Here is an 18,940-nt window from a genome sequence, read left to right as displayed (position 1 = left end):
GTGGGGGTTGGGATAGGCTAGACTTGAGCGTTGCTGGACACCAGATGAGGAAAAATTGGAGAAATGTTTGGTGCAGCCTGAAACATGAATCTTATGTAATTGCAGAAGTGGTGTTGTCTTTCCGACTGGTTTTCAACTTCCTTATATTAGCTGTACTGCAATTGCATAACAATAAGGTCATTATTGTGTGAAGAGGATCATTCTTGTGTACAAGATTGTCTTTGAATAGTTTGAACCAAAATACTGTCTTAAAAGATTGAGCTGTGCAGTTCGTAAACCAGGGAAGTAACCTTTTTAAAACCATGTCATTGGTCACGTAAACTGAAGTCGCTGTCCTTGTAAACTTCACAGGCCTGTGATGCTGAATGTATAGCGAGGTTAATCCTGGGTGCTACTAAGGGCTGTTATGGTGACCATATTACCACCACACCAGCAGTCACTAGTCATGACCGCAGTCAAATTCCACATGACCGTTTAGTCATGGTAACTAGGCTTCTCCAAAACTGTGCACTGGCTGATGGTCATTAGCAGCCTACCAAACTTGCTAACTGCCAGTCGCTAATGGCCTGATACTCAGGGCTCTATTGTCCCTCTGATCACTCTGACATCAATGCAAATGCAATCGAAAATCAAATCAAACACTTTATGAGAGCACATGTTGGGAAACATTTCTATAAGCTATGCAATAGAGTGGGAAAACAGAGTTTGGGTGGCCTCTGTTAAAAAAGGGAGGATCCCATCAGCTTTCTATAGGCTAGGCCTACTATATTTATTTCTCAACTTTTCTAATATTAATAAGCACATTGTTTCGCTTTACAACCGGAGTAGCCTAACTGGCTAGCATGAAAATTAACCCCGGGAAAAGTTACATGTATTTTTCCCCCTGCTACATGTTAATGGCCTATTATCAATCAAAATTTACTTCACACATACAGTGCATTCGGAAAGTATTCAGACGCCTTGACTTTTTCCACATTTTGTTACGTTACAGCCTTATTCTAAAATAGATCAAATAAAAAAAATTACCTCCTCAATCTACACACAATACCCCATAATGACAAAGCAAAAACAGTTTTTTTAGAAATTGCAAAAACAGAAATACCTAATTTACATAGGTGTTCAGACCCTTTGCTATGAGACTCGAATTGAGTTCAGGTGCATAATTTTTCCATTGATCAACCTTGAGATGTTTCTACAACATGCTTGTTGTCCACTTGTGGTAAATTCAATTGACTGGACATTATTTGGAATGGCACACACCTGACTGTATAAGGTCCCACAGTTGACAGTGCATGTCAGAGCAAAAACCAAGCCATGTGGTCGAAGGAATTTCCTGTATAGCTCCGAGACAGGATTGTGTCGAGGCACAGATCTGGGGAAGGGTACCAAAAAATGTCTGCAGCATAGAAGGTCCCCAAGAACACAGTGGCCTCCATCGTTCTTAAATGTAAGAAGTTTGGAACCACCGAGACTCTTCCTAGAACTGGTCACCTGGCCAAACTGAGCAATCGGCAGAGAAGGGCCTTGGTCAGTGAGGTGACCTTGGTCAGGGGGCATTTAACCCAACCTCTCTGAATCAGAGAGGTGAGGGGGGCTGCCGTAATCGACATCCACGTCTTTGGCGCCCGGGGAACAGTGGGTTAACTGCCTTTCTCAGGGGCAGAACAACAGATTTTTACAATGTCAGCTCGGTGATTCGATCCAGCAACCTTTTGGTTACTGGCCCAACGCTCTAACCGCTACCACCCCAACCCGCTTGGAGTTTGCCAAAAGGCACCTAAAGGACTCTCAGACCATGAGAAACAAGATTCTCTGGTCTGATGAAACCAAGATGGAAGTCTTTGGACTGAATGCCAAGCCTCACGTCTGGAGGAAACCTAGCACCATCCCTACAGTGAAGCATGGTGGTGGCAGCATCATGCTGTGGGGATGTTTTTGAGCGGGAGGTACTGGGAGACTAGTCAGTATCGAGGGAAAGATGAACGGAGCAAAGTACAGTGAGATCATTGATGAAAACCTGCTCCAGAGTGCTCAGGACTTCAGACTGGGATGAAGGTTCACCTTCCAAGAGGAGAACGACCCTAAGCACATAGCCAAGACAATGCGGGAGTGACTTTGGGACAAGTTTCTGAATGTCCTTGAGTGGCCCAACCAGGGCCCGGACTTAAACTCGATCGAACATCTCTGGAGAGACCTGAAAATAGCTGTGTAGTGATGCTCCCCATCTAACCTGACAGAGCTTGAGAGGATCTGCAGAGAAGAATGGGAGAAACTCCCCAAATACAGGTGTGCCCAGCTTGTAGCATCATACCCAAGAACAGTCGAGGCTGTAATCGCTGCCAAAGGTGCTTCAACAAAGTACAGAGTAAAGGGTCTGAATACTAATGTAAATGTGATATTTACGTTTTCTTATTTTTTTAATCAATTTGCTAAAATTTGTAAAAGCCAGTATTTTCTTTGTGGGGTATTGTGTGTAGATTGATGAGGGAAAAATACAATTTAATCAATTTTAGAATCAGGCTGTAACTTAATAAAATATAGGAATAGGGGTCTGAATACTTTCTGATTGCACTGTATATTATTTAGTATACAGTACCAGTCAAAAGTTTGGACACACCTACTCGTTCAAGGGTTTTTCTTTACTTTGACTATTTCCTACATTGTAGAATAATAGTGAAGACATCAAAACTATGAAATAACACATATAGAATCATGTAGTAACCAAAAAAGTGTTAAACAAACCAAAATATATTTTATATTTGAGATTCTTCAAAGTAGCCACCCTTTGCCTTGATGACAGCTTTGCACACTCTTGATATTCTCTCAACCACCTTCATGAGCTAGTCATCTGGAATAATTAACAGGTGTGCCTTGTAAAAAGTTAATTTGTGGAATTTCTTTCCTTCTTAATGCATTTGAGCCAATCAGTTGTTGTTCTGACAAGATAGGGGTGGTATACAGAAGATAGCCCTATTTGGTAAAAGTCCATATAATGGCAAGAACAGCTCAAATAAGCAAAGAGAAATGACAGTCCATTATTACTTTAAGACTTGAAGGTTATTCAATCCGGAAAATGTCAAGAACTTTTAAAGTTTCTTCAAGTGCAGTCGCAAAAAACATCAAGGGCTATGATGAAACTCTCTCATGGGACTCTCTCATGTGACACTTCGAGCACAGAGATGCAGTGCATTAGACCGCTGCGCCACTCAGGAGCCTAAATGGTCAGTTCGTCCATGGCCTGCATAGTAATCAGACATGTCACCCATTAAGTATGTTTGCATGTTGCGTTTATATTTTTGTTCAGTTTAGGAGGACCTGTTTCTTCGTTAACCGCTCAACACAGAATAGCCGCATGTGCGCACTCCCTTGGAAATCTTTTGGAGAAAATGTCCTTTCTATTTTATTCAGCTTTGTTCAATTGTATTCTTCTTACTACAAAAATATCAAATAATGCCACAGGAATTATAAGCAAATCTTGTCTGCTAAAATAACTAGTGTAGCCCACAGATGTATGGCATAGCCATATCAGGGCCTAACATGAAGACAATTTACAGTATGCTATTCTGTTCTTCTGAAATAGACTACATTTTCTTCACATCATGTTTCTTTAGACCTGCCTAAAATAGGCAGGTTTTTTGTGATGGTGTAGGCTAAATTAAATGGATTTATTGCTCTTAATTTGACTTTTTAAAATATAGATATTCCTAACGTCTCTATCAGTGGCTTCTAGGCTATGCGTGGAAGCAAGGAGATGCTAAACGTGTTTATGTTAATTAACGGTCATTTACCTTGAGGCTGGCAGTTATTTGCATGACAATCACCGGCTGACAAAATGTCATGATCGTCACAGCCCTAGTGCTACTGGCACCTTATTACAGGGCCCTGTGACTCCTTCAGTTGAAAGTACCATCTACAGACTGACCACACCTAACTAACAGCCGTCATCTGATTTCCATACACCAACTAATAATGCTACGGTGGTCAGCTTCTACTCTGTAATCAGATCTGGCATCCCAGGGATGGACATGGCCCATATTATCTGCCCACATTGTCTGTTTCTGGGAAACCTGTCATTAAATAAACATTTTGCAGAGATTTTTACTTTTGCGGCTCTTGTCACACTTTTTTGGGAAGATCATAGAAGTGCTAGTTTGATCATTTTGGCGATTATCCTAAGCAGCAGCTACGGTGCAGTCAGTGGAAGAAACAGAACTACAAAATGATGGGTCGTGTAGTGTCAGGAAACTCCCATGTGGTTTTGCAGACGATCTGTCTCTCGTTCCCCTCCCCAGCTCTCTTTGTCTTGTTAGATTTCTCCTTCCTTTCTTAACCTTTTTGCTCGCTCACTTTGTCACTTCTGTCACTGTTTCCTTTGCCTTAACTTAGACACACAAATGTTTTTTCCATAGATGGAAACTTACACGGAGAAGTGATGCTTACCGTTTGCGTACTGTGGTATTTTTCACAACTGCAATATACAGGTCAGCTTCAAGGAATGAACTGTGGTAGTGGTTGAGAATGATATCTTGAGAACCAGTATCGTCCCTCCCCCACACAGGCGTTGTCTGGTACTTAGAGACTAACATTCAAAGGTTGAGTACTGGCAGCCAAGGCCACCTCCTTTATTCTTTCTGTGAAAAGGCCCTTTCCTTGGGTCATTGTCACACACAATAAACACAATTTAGTTACACACACTGTGGAAAAACATGTGGGCACAGATACGTGCTGTCTGTCTGCCCCATGGTCCCCACTCAGCCTGCCCTACCCCTCGCTGCTTGTGCCTGCCATGTAACAGAGCTGGGAGATGGAGAGAAAGATAGACAGTGAATAACGAAGAGCGCCACAGCGGAACGAGGCCTGGCGTTGTAGGGTGCAAACCAACACCGCCTGGTTTCCTCTAGTCGCTCAGTGAAGTACATCAAATCAGCCATGGCCATTCTCTGGTAGGGAAAGAGACAGGAGGTCATTCAGAGACAGCCTCCGTCAGACTGGTCTAGTGCTAATGAAACTTTGATGCTGTTCCACTAGGCCAGACTCTCTAAAACCTACCAGGATCATCAGTGACTAACGATGGGAGCCTAAACATGAACTTAAACCTATTTACAGTTGCCTACCCTCTTAACTCACCTTCAGCCCCAGCTTTTTGGTTGAAATAAGCTAAACATCCAGCTTTTAAAAAACAAAATACTTAAAACACTGACTGAAATTCTGCAGACGTATTACTTTCAGAAGTAATACTTCTGGCTGGACAGAGGGATAAGACTAGAAGTAATGCTTGTGGCTGGACAGAGGGATACGATTAGAAGTAATGCTTGTGGCTGGACAGAGGGATACGATTAGAAGTAATGCTTGTGGCTGGACAGAGGGATACGATTAGAAGTAATGCTTGTGGCTGGACAGAGGGATACGATTAGAAGTAATGCTTGTGGCTGGACAGAGGGATACGATTAGAAGTAATGCTTGTGGCTGGACAGAGGGATACGATTAGAAGTAATGCTTGTGGCTGGACAGAGGGATACGATTAGAAGTAATGCTTGTGGCTGGACAGAGGGATAAGACTAGAAGTAATGCTTGTGGCTGGACAGAGGGATACGATTAGAAGTAATGCTTGTGGCTGGACAGAGGGATAAGACTAGAAGTAATGCTTGTGGCTGGACAGAGGGATACGATTAGAAGTAATGCTTGTGGCTGGACAGAGGGATACGATTAGAAGTAATGCTTGTGGCTGGACAGAGGGATAAGACTAGAAGTAATGCTTGTGGCTGGACAGAGGGATACGATTAGAAGTAATGCTTGTGGCTGGACAGAGGGATACGACTAGAAGTAATGCTTGTGGCTGGACAGAGGGATACGATTAGAAGTAATGCTTGTGGCTGGACAGAGGGATAAGACTAGAAGTAATGCTTGTGGTTGGACAGAGGGATACGATTAGAAGTAATGCTTGTGGCTGGACAGAGGGATAAGACTAGTAGTAATGCTTGTGGCTGGACAGAGGGATAAGACTAGAAGTAATGCTTGTGGCTAGACAGAGGGATACGATTAGAAGTAATGCTTGTGGCTGGACAGAGGGATAAGACTAGAAGTAATGCTTGTGGCTAGACAGAGGGATACGATTAGAAGTAATGCTTGTGGCTGGACAGAGGGATAAGACTAGAAGTAATGCTTGTGGTTGGACAGAGGGATACGATTAGAAGTAATGCTTGTGGCTGGACAGAGGGATAAGACTAGTAGTAATGCTTGTGGCTGGACAGAGGGATAAGACTAGAAGTAATGCTTGTGGCTAGACAGAGGGATACGATTAGAAGTAATGCTTGTGGCTGGACAGAGGGATAAGACTAGAAGTAATGCTTGTGGCTGGACAGAGGGATAAGACTAGAAGTAATGCTTGTGGCTGGACAGAAGGATACGATTAGAAGTAATGCTTGTGGCTGGACAGAGGGATAAGACTAGAAGTAATGCTTGTGGCTGGACAGAGGGATACGATTAGAAGTAATGCTTGTGGCTGGACAGAGGGATAAGACTAGAAGTAATGCTTGTGGCTGGACAGAGGGATAAGACTAGAAGTAATGCTTGTGGCTAGACAGAGGGATACGATTAGAAGTAATGCTTGTGGCTGGACAGAGGGATAAGACTAGAAGTAATGCTTGTGGCTGGACAGAGGGATAAGACTAGAAGTAATACTTCTGGCTGGACAGAGGGATAAGACTAGAAGTAATGCTTGTGGCTGGACAGAGGGATACGATTAGAAGTAATGCTTGTGGCTGGACAGAGGGATAAGACTAGAAGTAATGCTTGTGGCTGGACAGAGGGATACGATTAGAAGTAATGCTTGTGGCTGGACAGAGGGATAAGACTAGAAGTAATGCTTGTGGCTGGACAGAGGGATACGATTAGAAGTAATGCTTGTGGCTGGACAGAGGGATACGATTAGAAGTAATGCTTGTGGCTGGACAGAGGGATAAGACTAGAAGTAATGCTTGTGGCTGGACAGAGGGATACGATTAGAAGTAATGCTTGTGGCTGGACAGAGGGATAAGACTAGAAGTAATGCTTGTGGCTAGACAGAGGGATACGATTAGAAGTAATGCTTGTGGCTGGACAGAGGGATAAGACTAGAAGTAATGCTTGTGGTTGGACAGAGGGATACGATTAGAAGTAATGCTTGTGGCTGGACAGAGGGATAAGACTAGTAGTAATGCTTGTGGCTGGACAGAGGGATAAGACTAGAAGTAATGCTTGTGGCTAGACAGAGGGATACGATTAGAAGTAATGCTTGTGGCTGGACAGAGGGATAAGACTAGAAGTAATGCTTGTGGCTAGACAGAGGGATACGATTAGAAGTAATGCTTGTGGCTGGACAGAGGGATAAGACTAGAAGTAATGCTTGTGGTTGGACAGAGGGATACGATTAGAAGTAATGCTTGTGGCTGGACAGAGGGATAAGACTAGTAGTAATGCTTGTGGCTGGACAGAGGGATAAGACTAGAAGTAATGCTTGTGGCTAGACAGAGGGATACGATTAGAAGTAATGCTTGTGGCTGGACAGAGAGATAAGACTAGAAGTAATGCTTGTGGCTGGACAGAGGGATAAGACTAGAAGTAATGCTTGTGGCTGGACAGAAGGATACGATTAGAAGTAATGCTTGTGGCTGGACAGAGGGATAAGACTAGAAGTAATGCTTGTGGCTGGACAGAGGGATACGATTAGAAGTAATGCTTGTGGCTGGACAGAGGGATAAGACTAGAAGTAATGCTTGTGGCTGGACAGAGGGATAAGACTAGAAGTAATGCTTGTGGCTAGACAGAGGGATACGATTAGAAGTAATGCTTGTGGCTGGACAGAGGGATAAGACTAGAAGTAATGCTTGTGGCTGGACAGAGGGATAAGACTAGAAGTAATACTTCTGGCTGGACAGAGGGATAAGACTAGAAGTAATGCTTGTGGCTGGACAGAGGGATAAGACTAGAAGTAATGCTTGTGGCTGGACAGAGGGATAAGACTAGAAGTAATGCTTTTAGCTGGACAGAAGGATAAGACTAGAAGTAATGCTTGTGGCTGGACAGAGGGATAAGACTAGAAGTAATGCTTGTGGCTGGACAGAAGGATAAGACTAGAAGTAATGCTTGTGGCTGGACAGAAGGATAAGACTAGAAGTAATGCTTGTGGCTGGACAGAGGGATAAGACGAGAAGTAATGCTTGTGGCTGGACAGAAGGATAAGACTAGAAGTAATGCTTGTAGCTGGACAGAGGGATAAGACTAGAAGTAATGCTTGTGGCTAGACAGAGGGATAAGACTAGAAGTAATGCTTTTGGCTGGACAGAGGGATAAGACTAGAAGTAATGCTTGTGGCTGGACAGAGGGATAAGACTAGAACTAATGCTTGTGGCTGGACAGAAGGATAAGACTAGAAGTAAATGCTTGTGGCTGGACAGAGGGATAAGACTAGAAGTAATGCTTGTGGCTGGACAGAAGGATAAGAGGTACAGTATATGTGAGTCCAGTTCAGTCCACTGGTTGCCAGGTAAAAGCTTGCTTTCTGGGATCTGGTGTCCGAAGGTAAGGTGGACAACTTGACTCTGCTATAATCTAACTCAAGGATGGGCAACTGGCCCCCCCTTTTGACGCCCCCGGATTGATCCCCCCACTGCATCCCTCATAATAAATTCAGATTTTCTGTGGCCCCTAACCCCATCAAAGCTGCCCATCCCTGCTCTAACTGATCTCTCTAGTCCTCTCTGTGACCCCAGCCCAGCATCTCCCATAATCACATTTTTTACATAAACGGGTTCCGCTGTCTGTGGCTGCAGGGTTTCCATGGTGCTCGGTTGTCATGGCAGTGGCACAAGCCGACGCCCCCATGAGAAAGGCAGCTCGGTGTTCCTCTGAGTTTGTATGTAATGAGGACTGTTTGCTGTTCTGAGGGGAGAACTGTTAAATACCCAGTCAGTCAAGGATGAACTGGAACTGGCCACTCCATCTCCACCTTCTCTGTTTAGGAGGTAGGAGTGCATATCAATATTCTACAGAGACATTTTCTCTCCTTTATCAACGTTCTCCATTCATGTTCTTAAGAGCTTATAACACTGAGGTGCTTCTGAGACAAAGTTGTTACTTTTTAGGCCTGAGTGTACAAAACATTAAGAACACCTTCCTAATATTGAGTTGCACCTCCCTGTGAAAAACCCAGCAGCGTTGCAGTTCAAACCTGATGCGCCTGGCTAGGGCTGTGGCGGTCATGAAATTTCGTCAGCCGGTGATTGTCAAGCAAATAACTGTTAATTGACTGTTAATTAACATAAACACATTTACACTAGTTAATTTAGCTGTCACGCCTTGGTCTTAGTATTTTGTGTTTTAGATAATTAGTTGGTCAGGCCAGGGTGTGACATGGGTTTATGTTATTGTGTTGTTGTATTGGGGTTTTTGTAGGCATTGGGATTGTGGTTGATTAGGGGTGTGTTTAGTTTAGGTTTGGCTGCCTGAGGCGGTTCTCAATCAGAGTCAGGTGATTCTTGTTGTCTCTGATGGGGAACCGTATTTAGGTAGCCTGGGTTTCACTGTGTATTTCGTGGGTGATTGTTCCTGTCTCTGTGTTAGTGTTCACCAGACAGGCTGTATAGGTTTTTTCACATTCCGTTTGTTGTTTTGGTATTTATAAGTTATTTCATGTATCGTCATTTGTTTTCATTAAAAACATGAGTAACCAACACGCTGCATTTCGGTCCGACTCTCTTTCGACAAACGAAGAACGTCGTTACATTAGCAGACAATTCTGTGGCATTATATTATATTATTTTATAGTATGAAGAATACAATTGAACAGAGCTGAATGAAATAGAAAGGATATTTTCTAAAAATGATTTGAGGGAGTGCGCACATGTTGCTATTCTGTGTTGAGCAGTTAACAAAGAAACAGGTACTCCTAAATGCTTAATTTAGAGTTATTTATGTAACTTTAGTTGTGATACAAACATTGGGCTGTATGTTTTGATTTTTAATATATTCTAAGTCTGCGACTATAATGATAATTTGAAAAAAGTTGCATAAAAGACATGAGCTCTGCAACTTGGGCATCATGACAAGTGATAATATATCATTCACAAGTAATAGGCTAATAACAACTCTCCAGCAACAGTGTGTGAAAACCTTGTGAAGACTTACAGAAAGGCTGCACACACTTCATCAGTCTCTCATTCACAATTTGACAAGCATTTGATAATGTCTCAAATTTCGCAGCGGCATCCCCTTTGTGTGGCCGTAATGCCGCATAAAAAAATCCATGTTTTTTTGCGGCCAGTGGCCGTTGTGCCCTTGGGCTGAATAGAATCATTATAATTCCCTTCTCCAAGCTGCGTGCTCCAAAGCCCATTTCACTCAAATGGCTCTCCGTCACGTGATTGGGTCTTTCTCACAAACTACAATGGAAGACAGACACACCGGGGATGCAACTGTGCGAGTTCTTATCCAATTCTGAAGTGAATATTGAAGATATTGGAAGAACTGTCCTCATTTACTTTTCATCAGTCAACAAGATGAGTAGGACTTACGAACAGCAAAAGCACTAGCCTATGTCAATCTACTATCCCCCATAGTGCAAAAGTCAACCTATTCTGTGAGAGAAAGAAATATTCCAAACATAGTCTGGGACAGTTGTGGTTTAGGAAAGATCCCAAATGAATACAACTAGCATCAAAACTACTTTTTTAAGCATTGAGGCTGACACAACAGATTAGAACATTTAGCTTAACATGTTGATAAACTATTAGGCTTTTTCTTCACATTATAAGCGCAGCAATGCGCACATGGCAGTATGCTATAAGCGCAAATGTTCCATTAGCGGGAAAACACCATTCTCAAAAGGACCGCAAATGCGATTATGCAAGTAATGCTTTTATTAAAAAGGTGCATTTTTATGGTGAAAATGATCTTCCCCAAACTTGAAACTCACATGCTGCGTATGTCTGCCAATTAGGTTTTAAACCCATTGTAAAGCTGATTAATGTGCTTACTTTTAGGTTATTTGGCCACTTTAGTTGAGATACAAACATTATCAAAACATATAGGCCTGTGGGCTAGGATACATGAGGTGTGTGACTATGATTTGAAAAAGTTGGGGGAAAAAGGCATATGCATTTCTTGCCTTACTGTACACATGCTGGGCATCATGACAAAGTGATAATATATCATTCACAAGTAATAGGCTAATAACAACTCTCCAGCAACAGTGTGTGAAAACCTTGTGAAGACTTACAGAAAACGTTTGACCTCTGTCATTGCCAACAAAGGGTATATAACAAAGTATTGAGATAAACTTTTGTTATTGACCAAATACTTATTTTCCACCATAATTTGCAAATAAATTCATTAAAAATCCTACAATGTGATTTTCTGGATTTTTCTTCTCATTTTGTCTGTCATAGTTGAAGTGTACCTATGATGAAAATTACAGGCCTCTCTCATCTTTTTAAGTGGGAGAACTTGCACAATTGGTGGCTGACTAAATACTTTCCCCCCCACTGTATATATTTCTCTGTCCTCTCTCTCTCTCTCTCTCTCTCTCTCTCTCTCTCTCTCTTCACTTCACTGCGGCCCACTCTAACTCTTAGTCGACAGGGGGATTTCCTCAGCCTGAGCTCAAGTCTCGCTTCTCACCGGGTATTTTGCATAGAACACCAGACCTCATGCTGAAAATAACAAGAAAGAAACACCATGCAGTTCAGTTTGTTCTCAAACATCAGTGGGTTTCACACCCGCAGTTGTCAGTTTGTCGTCAGTCTCCTTTGTTAAAATGAAATTAAACTCCCACACACTGTGCTTGCAAAGGATCAACTGTTTGTTGTGCTGCAAGTTTCATTATCCACTCATTTTGTTCTACTTGGTTATAACAACAATCAGATAATGCTTTTGCTTAGCATCATCTGTGTTTCAGTTATTTTCGGAACTGTCTTAATGAAATTTTCCCCCAAAATATTTTTGGAGCTCAGACCAAGCGGCGTCTTAACGCTCTTCTATTTGTGTTGTCACCCCCTCCAGGTGAAACTGACTAAGTACATCTGTAAGCAGCTGCAGTGTAAGCAGAGAGTGCCTGAGAGACAAAGGACCCAGGCCCTGGCCAGCTACCCTCGACTGGGAGACTGGCTCTGCACCATCAACCTCAGACCTGAACTCATACAGGTACTATTTGTTCACACCGTGTGTGTGTGTGTGTGTGTGTGTGTGTGTGTGTGTGTGCGTCTGCGTGTGTGTGTGTTCTTGTTTTGCTGACCCTATGGGGACATTGAACTGTTTGCACACCTTCCATGTGTGGACGTCTTGACAAACTGGGGACAAAATCATGTTAATGTTCAGGCAGACCATTGTAACTGATAGAAAATTGCATGCTAATATGTCTAGTATGAATATCTCATTATTTGTGTTCAGTCCCCAGAAGGTGTTTTTTTTTCAGTCACAGTGTATGTGAGTGTGTATCCAGAGCGCGCCCCCTGTACCTGGGTTTTGGTACTGCAGTGTACATATTTAATGAGGCTCCTTATGCATTTGCATAACATTAGCATATTTGTGTAGATTTTTTAAAATGCATGTCAATTATCCATAAAAGTACATTAATAAAATATATATTATACCTGACCAGAAGGGTTCCCTATGAAAAATATGCTTACCAATCAAATCCTTTCAGACACACATATTATATTAATTATTAGGTCTATATTACATAGTCAAAATAAACACTAGCTAGATGCATTGTATGAACAATCAAATAATATCAGATAGATTTGCAAAACTGCCATTGATAAATAAACACCAATCGGCAATGTTTTGCCATTAAAACAGCAAACACGTTGTAATACATGTGTTAGCATAACACAAGCTGGCTAGGTTTTCTACAATAGGCTAGCTGGCTATGTTGCCTACAATAGGCTAGCTGGCTAGGTTGCCTACAATAGGCTAGCTGGCTAGGTTGCCTACAGTAGGCTAGCTGGCTAGGTTGCCTACAGTAGGCTAGCTGGCTAGGTTGCCTACAGTAGGCTAGCTGGCTAGGTTGCCTACAATAGGCTAGCTGTCTCAGTTGCCTACAGTAGGCTAGCTGGATAGGTTGCCTACAATAGGCTAGCTGTCTAGGTTGCCTACAATAGGCTAGCTGGCTAGGTTGGCTACAATAGGCTAGCTGGCTATGTAGACTAGTAGGCAAACTGTAACAACATTAAACAGACCCAAGCGAAAAGCAAAGTAGTTTGCAAGCATTATTTGAGTATTATACATACACTGAAACCTTTGTATCATACCTACAACTTGGCAAAATGTCCCCAATTGGTCAAATATCTATTAGTTTACTATTCTATGGGGACTTTTAGTTAAACATGTGCACTCTATCACACACAATCTACACACATATTATTCATTAGTTGAATTGTTTATATATTGTTGTATTTTAGATTAAACAAAATATTTAATCCTGTATGTTTGAGAATGTTTCTGCAATAATATGCTCAGTCCAAAACTTTGCACAGCCCATAGATTGATGCACCTGCCTCAGATAAGATGCTTGCATGTCTATGAACTTTAGGGAGAGGGGACCCACATCATGTGAAGTCGGCACTTGTTTAGCTATTGCAGAGAAGTCTCCGCTCTGCATCGGTATGTAATAAGTCCCTAAAAAACTGAATCACCTTTGTGGGGAGACTGAACTCATCAAGTCTTGTTTCAAAGTTATCTCTCAGTTTAACTAAAAACTCTGACATCTGTACTGATGATGACTGGATATAGTTACGCACTGTAGGAAAATTGATGATTTTGTTTGTGGGCTCATATCAGAGGAGAAAATAACACATTTATTTTGTAAAGCAATACATTTTTCAAGCATGCCAATAACTCTTTTATCCCTCTCCTGTAGTCCAAAATTAAGTCCATTCAAGTGATTTTAAAATGTCACTCAAAAACAAACCTCAGCTGCAAACTCCTCATCAAGCATTTTCATTAGTATGTGTTGGGTTTGTTGTGGCGGCAATCGCAGAGAAAAGCAATTATCTCCTCCCTAAACTCACATACTCTCTTGAGAGCATTAGGCCTACCATTACTTAGCTATCGAAGGCTCTACAGTGCAGGTGGAAATGCAACAACAAAATGAATGCTTAGTTAGCTATAGTTAGCTAGCGAGATAACTGCTACAAGTTATGTGTTGAATTGGTGATCTAGTTAGTCTGCCTGTCATTATTTTATACCTGCGCTCTCTCCTCGAGAGTCTGAAAGAAATTAAATACCCTAATCTAAGCTATGTTCAATGTTTGTGTAATGAACAGAGAGCTCGTTTCAAACGCAGGGCGCAGCAGGTGTTTATTGCAAAGGACCACAGGAGGAGGCAGGTAGCTGGGTCCAGGGGCAGGCAGAAAGTCATACACAGGAGGAGGCAGGTAGCTGGGTCCAGGGGCAGGCAGAAGGTCATACACAGGAGGAGGGAGGTATCTGGGTGCAGGGGCAGGCAGAAGGTCATACACAGGAGGAGGCAGGTAGCTGGGTCCAGGGGCAGGCAGAAAGTCATACACAGGAGGAGGCAGGTAGCTGGGTCCAGGGGCAGGCAGAAAGTCATACACAGGAGGAGGCAGGTAGCTGGGTCCAGGGGCAGGCAGAAGGTCATACACAGGAGGAGGGAGGTATCTGGGTGCAGGGGCAGGCAGAAGGTCATACACAGGAGGAGGCAGGTAGCTGGGTCCAGGGGCAGGCAGAAAGTCATACACAGGAGGAGGCAGGTAGCTGGGTCCAGGGGCAGGCAGAAGGTCATACACAGGAGGAGGGAGGTATCTGGGTGCAGGGGCAGGCAGAAGGTCATACACAGGAGGAGGCAGGTAGCTGGGTCCAGGGGCAGGCACAAGGTCATACACAGGGGGTCCAAAAGGGCAACAGTACAAGCAGGGAAAAGGCTAGTAATGTAGTCCGGGAGATCAGGCAATAGATTGATAACAGGAAATCCGATAGGCTAAAGTACAGGCAGGGAATAGGCAAAAGGCGTTGTTAGTGAGGTAGGCAAAAAATTATCATACACAGGAGGAGACAATCACGGGAAAACCAGAGCTCTGAAAGCCACAATACAAACAATACCTTACAAAGAACTGAACTAAATAGTGTGTGATAATGACATACAGGTGTGTGAATAGGTGATCAGAATTCAGGTGATAGGGATCTGGAGAGTGAGCTGCGTTCAGGGGATCTACGTGTTTGTTTGAGGGTGTGAGTTGGAAGCAGACGTTACAGTAAGCAGCCAATTCCAGTGAGAAATGCTTAGTCTGAAGCCATTCGGCTATGGGTTTCACAGTCCTATAATAACGATACAAGTTATATCACCTTAAAAAGGGTTTACTTACAACCTCTGGGGTATAACATGTTGGGCAAAGTGGTATAGGAGAGTCTAACGTATAACCCATAACCAGAGTTCAGTGTTCGCCAATGAGAATTAAGAGAGGCCTAGCTTTGTCAAAGATTTTCATAACTAAACCAAGATAGACCACAGCCTGTCGTTAACAATGGGATCAAATTAGTCATAGTGGGCAGAACAAGCAAGGAAGTAGGCAGAGCCAAGCACGAGCTAGAGAGATTCTATTGGCGCGTTCTTGCATACATATGCATATTTTGTTTATGGAAAGCCTCTGTGTGTGTGTAAAATCCATCTCGTTCCATCTTCTCCCACTGCCAGCCAGTGGGCTTCCTCTCTCTACCATATTTGGTAGTGAGTGGAAACGCTAAGCGGATGCTACACATTGATACATCCGGTCCACAATTAATGAAGTCTTGAGGTATTGCTCACCTGAGGTAGAGTACCTCATGATAAGCTGTGGACCACACTACCTACCAAGAGAGTTTTCATCTATATTTTTCATAGCTGTTTATTTACCATCACAAACTGATGCTAGCACTAAGACCACACTCAATGAGCTGTATAAGGCCATAAGCCAATAAGAAAATGCTCATCCAGAAGCGGCATTCCTAGTGTCTGGGGATTTTAATGCAGGCAAACTTAAATCCGTTTTACCTCATTTCTACCAGCATGTCACATGTGCAACCAGATGAAAACAACTCTAGACCACCTTTACTCCACACACAAAGACACATACAAAACTCTTCCTCGTCCTCCATTTGGCAAATCTGACCATAATTATATCCTCTTGATTGCTGCTTACAAGCTAAAACTAAAGCAGGAAGTACCAGTGACTCACTCAATACGGATGTTGTCTGATGATGTGGATGCTACGCTACAGTACTGTTTTGCTAGCACAGACTGGAATATGTTCCGGGACTCATCCAATGGCATTGAGGAGTATACCATCTCCATCACCGGCTTCATCAATAAGTGCATCGACGACGTCATCCCTACAGCGACCGTACGCACATATCCCAACCAAATGCCATGGATTACAGGCAACATCCAGACCGAGCTAAAGGCTAGAGCTGCTGCTTTCAAGGAGCGGGACACTAATCCGGACGGTTATAAGATATCTTGCTATGCCCTCAGACGAATCAACAAACAGGCAGTGTCAATACAGGACTAAGATTGAATCGTACTACACAGGCTCTGACACACATCAGATGTGACAGGGCTTGCAAACTATTACGGACTATAATGAGAAACCCATCCGCAAGCTGCCCAGTGACGCAAGCCTTCGAGATGGGCTAAATGTCCTTTATGCTTGCTTCAAGGCAAGCAACACTGAAGCATGCATGAGAGCACCAGCTGTTCCGGATGACTGTGTGATCACACTCTCCGTAGCCAATGTGAGCAAGACCTTTAAACAGATCAACATTCACAAGGCCCCGCGGCCAGATGGATTACTCGGACGTATACTCAGAGCATGCGCTGACCAGCTGGCAAGTGTCTTCACTGACATTTTCAACCTCTCCCTGACCGAGTCTGTAATACCTACATGTTTCAAGCAGACCACCATAGTCCCTGTGCCCAAGAATGTGAAGGTAACCTGCCTAAATGACTACTCCCCTTAACTGGGTCTTGCCCGGTTAAGGGGAGAGTGAGGAGGGTTGGTGGGGTGAAGGGATGGTCGTGAATGTGTGGAGCCACTCTCCTGCATTGATTACAAAATGTATTCTCCAGACCACAAGAACAAAGGGGAACGGTAATACGCCATCATTTATTTTCTTGAATAAAGGCCATTTTCAATTCTGGTTCTTAAGAGGCCAATTTATTACTTGACTTGACACTGAATTTGATATTTATAGTTCTAGAAGTGTTTCAGTTGGACATACTGTAAGAATGTGGATTTTGTGTGTGTGTGTGTGTGTGTGTGTGTGTTTGTGAGAGCGTGCACGTGTGTTTGTGTGTGTCTGTGGGTTTGTGAAGAAAGAGAAAGCAACTGAGCGACTATGTAATGAGATCCCTGTTCAATCCCCTCTGAAAGGTTCAAGTAACCAGGTTAGTTTGGTTAGTTTGCATTCGACTTAGAGAGGGCAATCATGTTGGACTCCTCAGATTCCATGTACTCTGGACCAGGTCCATTTTGCCCTAAGCTGATGGGGACATCATTTTGGGGTGGCAGGTAGCCTAGTGGTTAGAGCGTTGGGCCAGTAACGAAATGGTTGCGAGCTCGAAGCTGACATGGTAAACATCTGTCGTACTGCCCCTGAACAAGGCCATCATTGTAAATAAGAATTTGTTCTTAAACGACTTGCCTAGTTAAATAAAGGTTATATAATAAATAAATAAATCAAACTAAATTAACATGGCATAACAGTTTGTTATTCAAGAGAAGACGTTCCTGCACATTGCTTACTATAATTTCAGGACAGGTGTGGTTTCCCATCAATATCCAATGAAAAGTTCCACAATAGGAGCAGCTTGTGAGCCTTTTTACTTTAAACATTGTTGAAGAACATGGTTAACTCCAATAAAGAACATGGTTAACTCCAATAAAGAACATGGTTAACTCCTCCAATGCAGAACATCATTAACTCTTACGATACAAACTCCCGCAATGCAACGTAAGCATCATTAGTGAACTAGCAGTACCATCTCCCTTTATCTGTGTCAGATTGGATTTGGGTCTTTGTTTCTTTTGGACGGTAACATGCTTATGATAGGGCATATTTCATAGCAATTAAGGCCTTTGCTGGAAGCTGAAAGCAGGCTTTTGTAGTTCTGCTCTGTATCCACCCTTCCAGTTGGCAGTAGCAGCTTCACGGGGAGAGTTTCTGCCACTATTTTGTCAGGACTAGTACAGACACAAAAACATTTAATCTGGTGTTTTTATAGAGACTATTTGTTCTGCCAATGGAAAATGAGAGATCACTTTTTACCATCAATTTCTTCTCTCCAGGACCTGCATTTAGTACTCTCGTTGTACACTTTGGGTTCTGAAAACGACCCACCCCCAAACCCTATTGGTCTGTAGTCAACTCTTCACGTGATCCAATCCATGTTCCTGCTACTGTCCCTGGCCTCCAGCCATGTACCAAAATGACAGAACATGTATGCATGTATAATGCACACCCAGCAGGTTTATGCAGATCATGCTATTCAGGAGTTGGCAACTGTCAAAAACAGAATAGGAGGATTCTGTTTTGTTATATACGTGTCCTGTCCCCACGTGTTGTCACTAATCTGTGTCTATCACAGACCAGTTTAACCTGCTCCTCTCTACCAAGCCCTCTTTGCAAATACAGCCCACTGAGCAGAAAGTGGTTGAATTAGCGTTATTTCCACGTCATTTCAACAAAACATTTAATGTGATGACATTGGTCATTTCGTATTTTTTCACCCTTTGGATTGCAATTCAGAGGAATATTTAATCGCTATTTGTGATTATATGAAGCCTGTGCCGGTGGAAAAATATGTTGATGTGGGGCACCGTCCTCAAACAATCGCATGGCATGCTTTCGCTGTAGAGCCTATTGTAAATCAGACAATGCTGTTATATGAACAAGAATTTAAGCTTTTAAC

At 42.8% G+C, this 18,940-nt stretch overlaps 1 protein-coding gene across 2 annotated transcripts in view; it reads left to right on the top strand.

Moving 5' to 3' along the window:
- The window catches only part of LOC135546565 (kinase suppressor of Ras 1-like), a 53,171-nt gene that overhangs the window by 8,168 nt on the left and 26,063 nt on the right, over positions 1-18,940 (top strand). For both annotated transcript variants that reach the window (XM_064975100.1, XM_064975102.1), the window contains exon 2: positions 12,037-12,177. In XM_064975100.1, coding sequence (XP_064831172.1) covers positions 12,037-12,177 — 141 coding nt within the window. The remainder of the gene's footprint in view (positions 1-12,036; positions 12,178-18,940) is intronic.

This window comes from Oncorhynchus masou, chromosome 9 (assembly GCF_036934945.1).
Source record: "Oncorhynchus masou masou isolate Uvic2021 chromosome 9, UVic_Omas_1.1, whole genome shotgun sequence".
In the NCBI taxonomy this organism is placed as follows: domain Eukaryota; kingdom Metazoa; phylum Chordata; class Actinopteri; order Salmoniformes; family Salmonidae; genus Oncorhynchus; species Oncorhynchus masou.
Note: the sequence above shows the minus strand (reverse complement) of the source record. Positions and strands in the feature narration are given on the sequence as shown.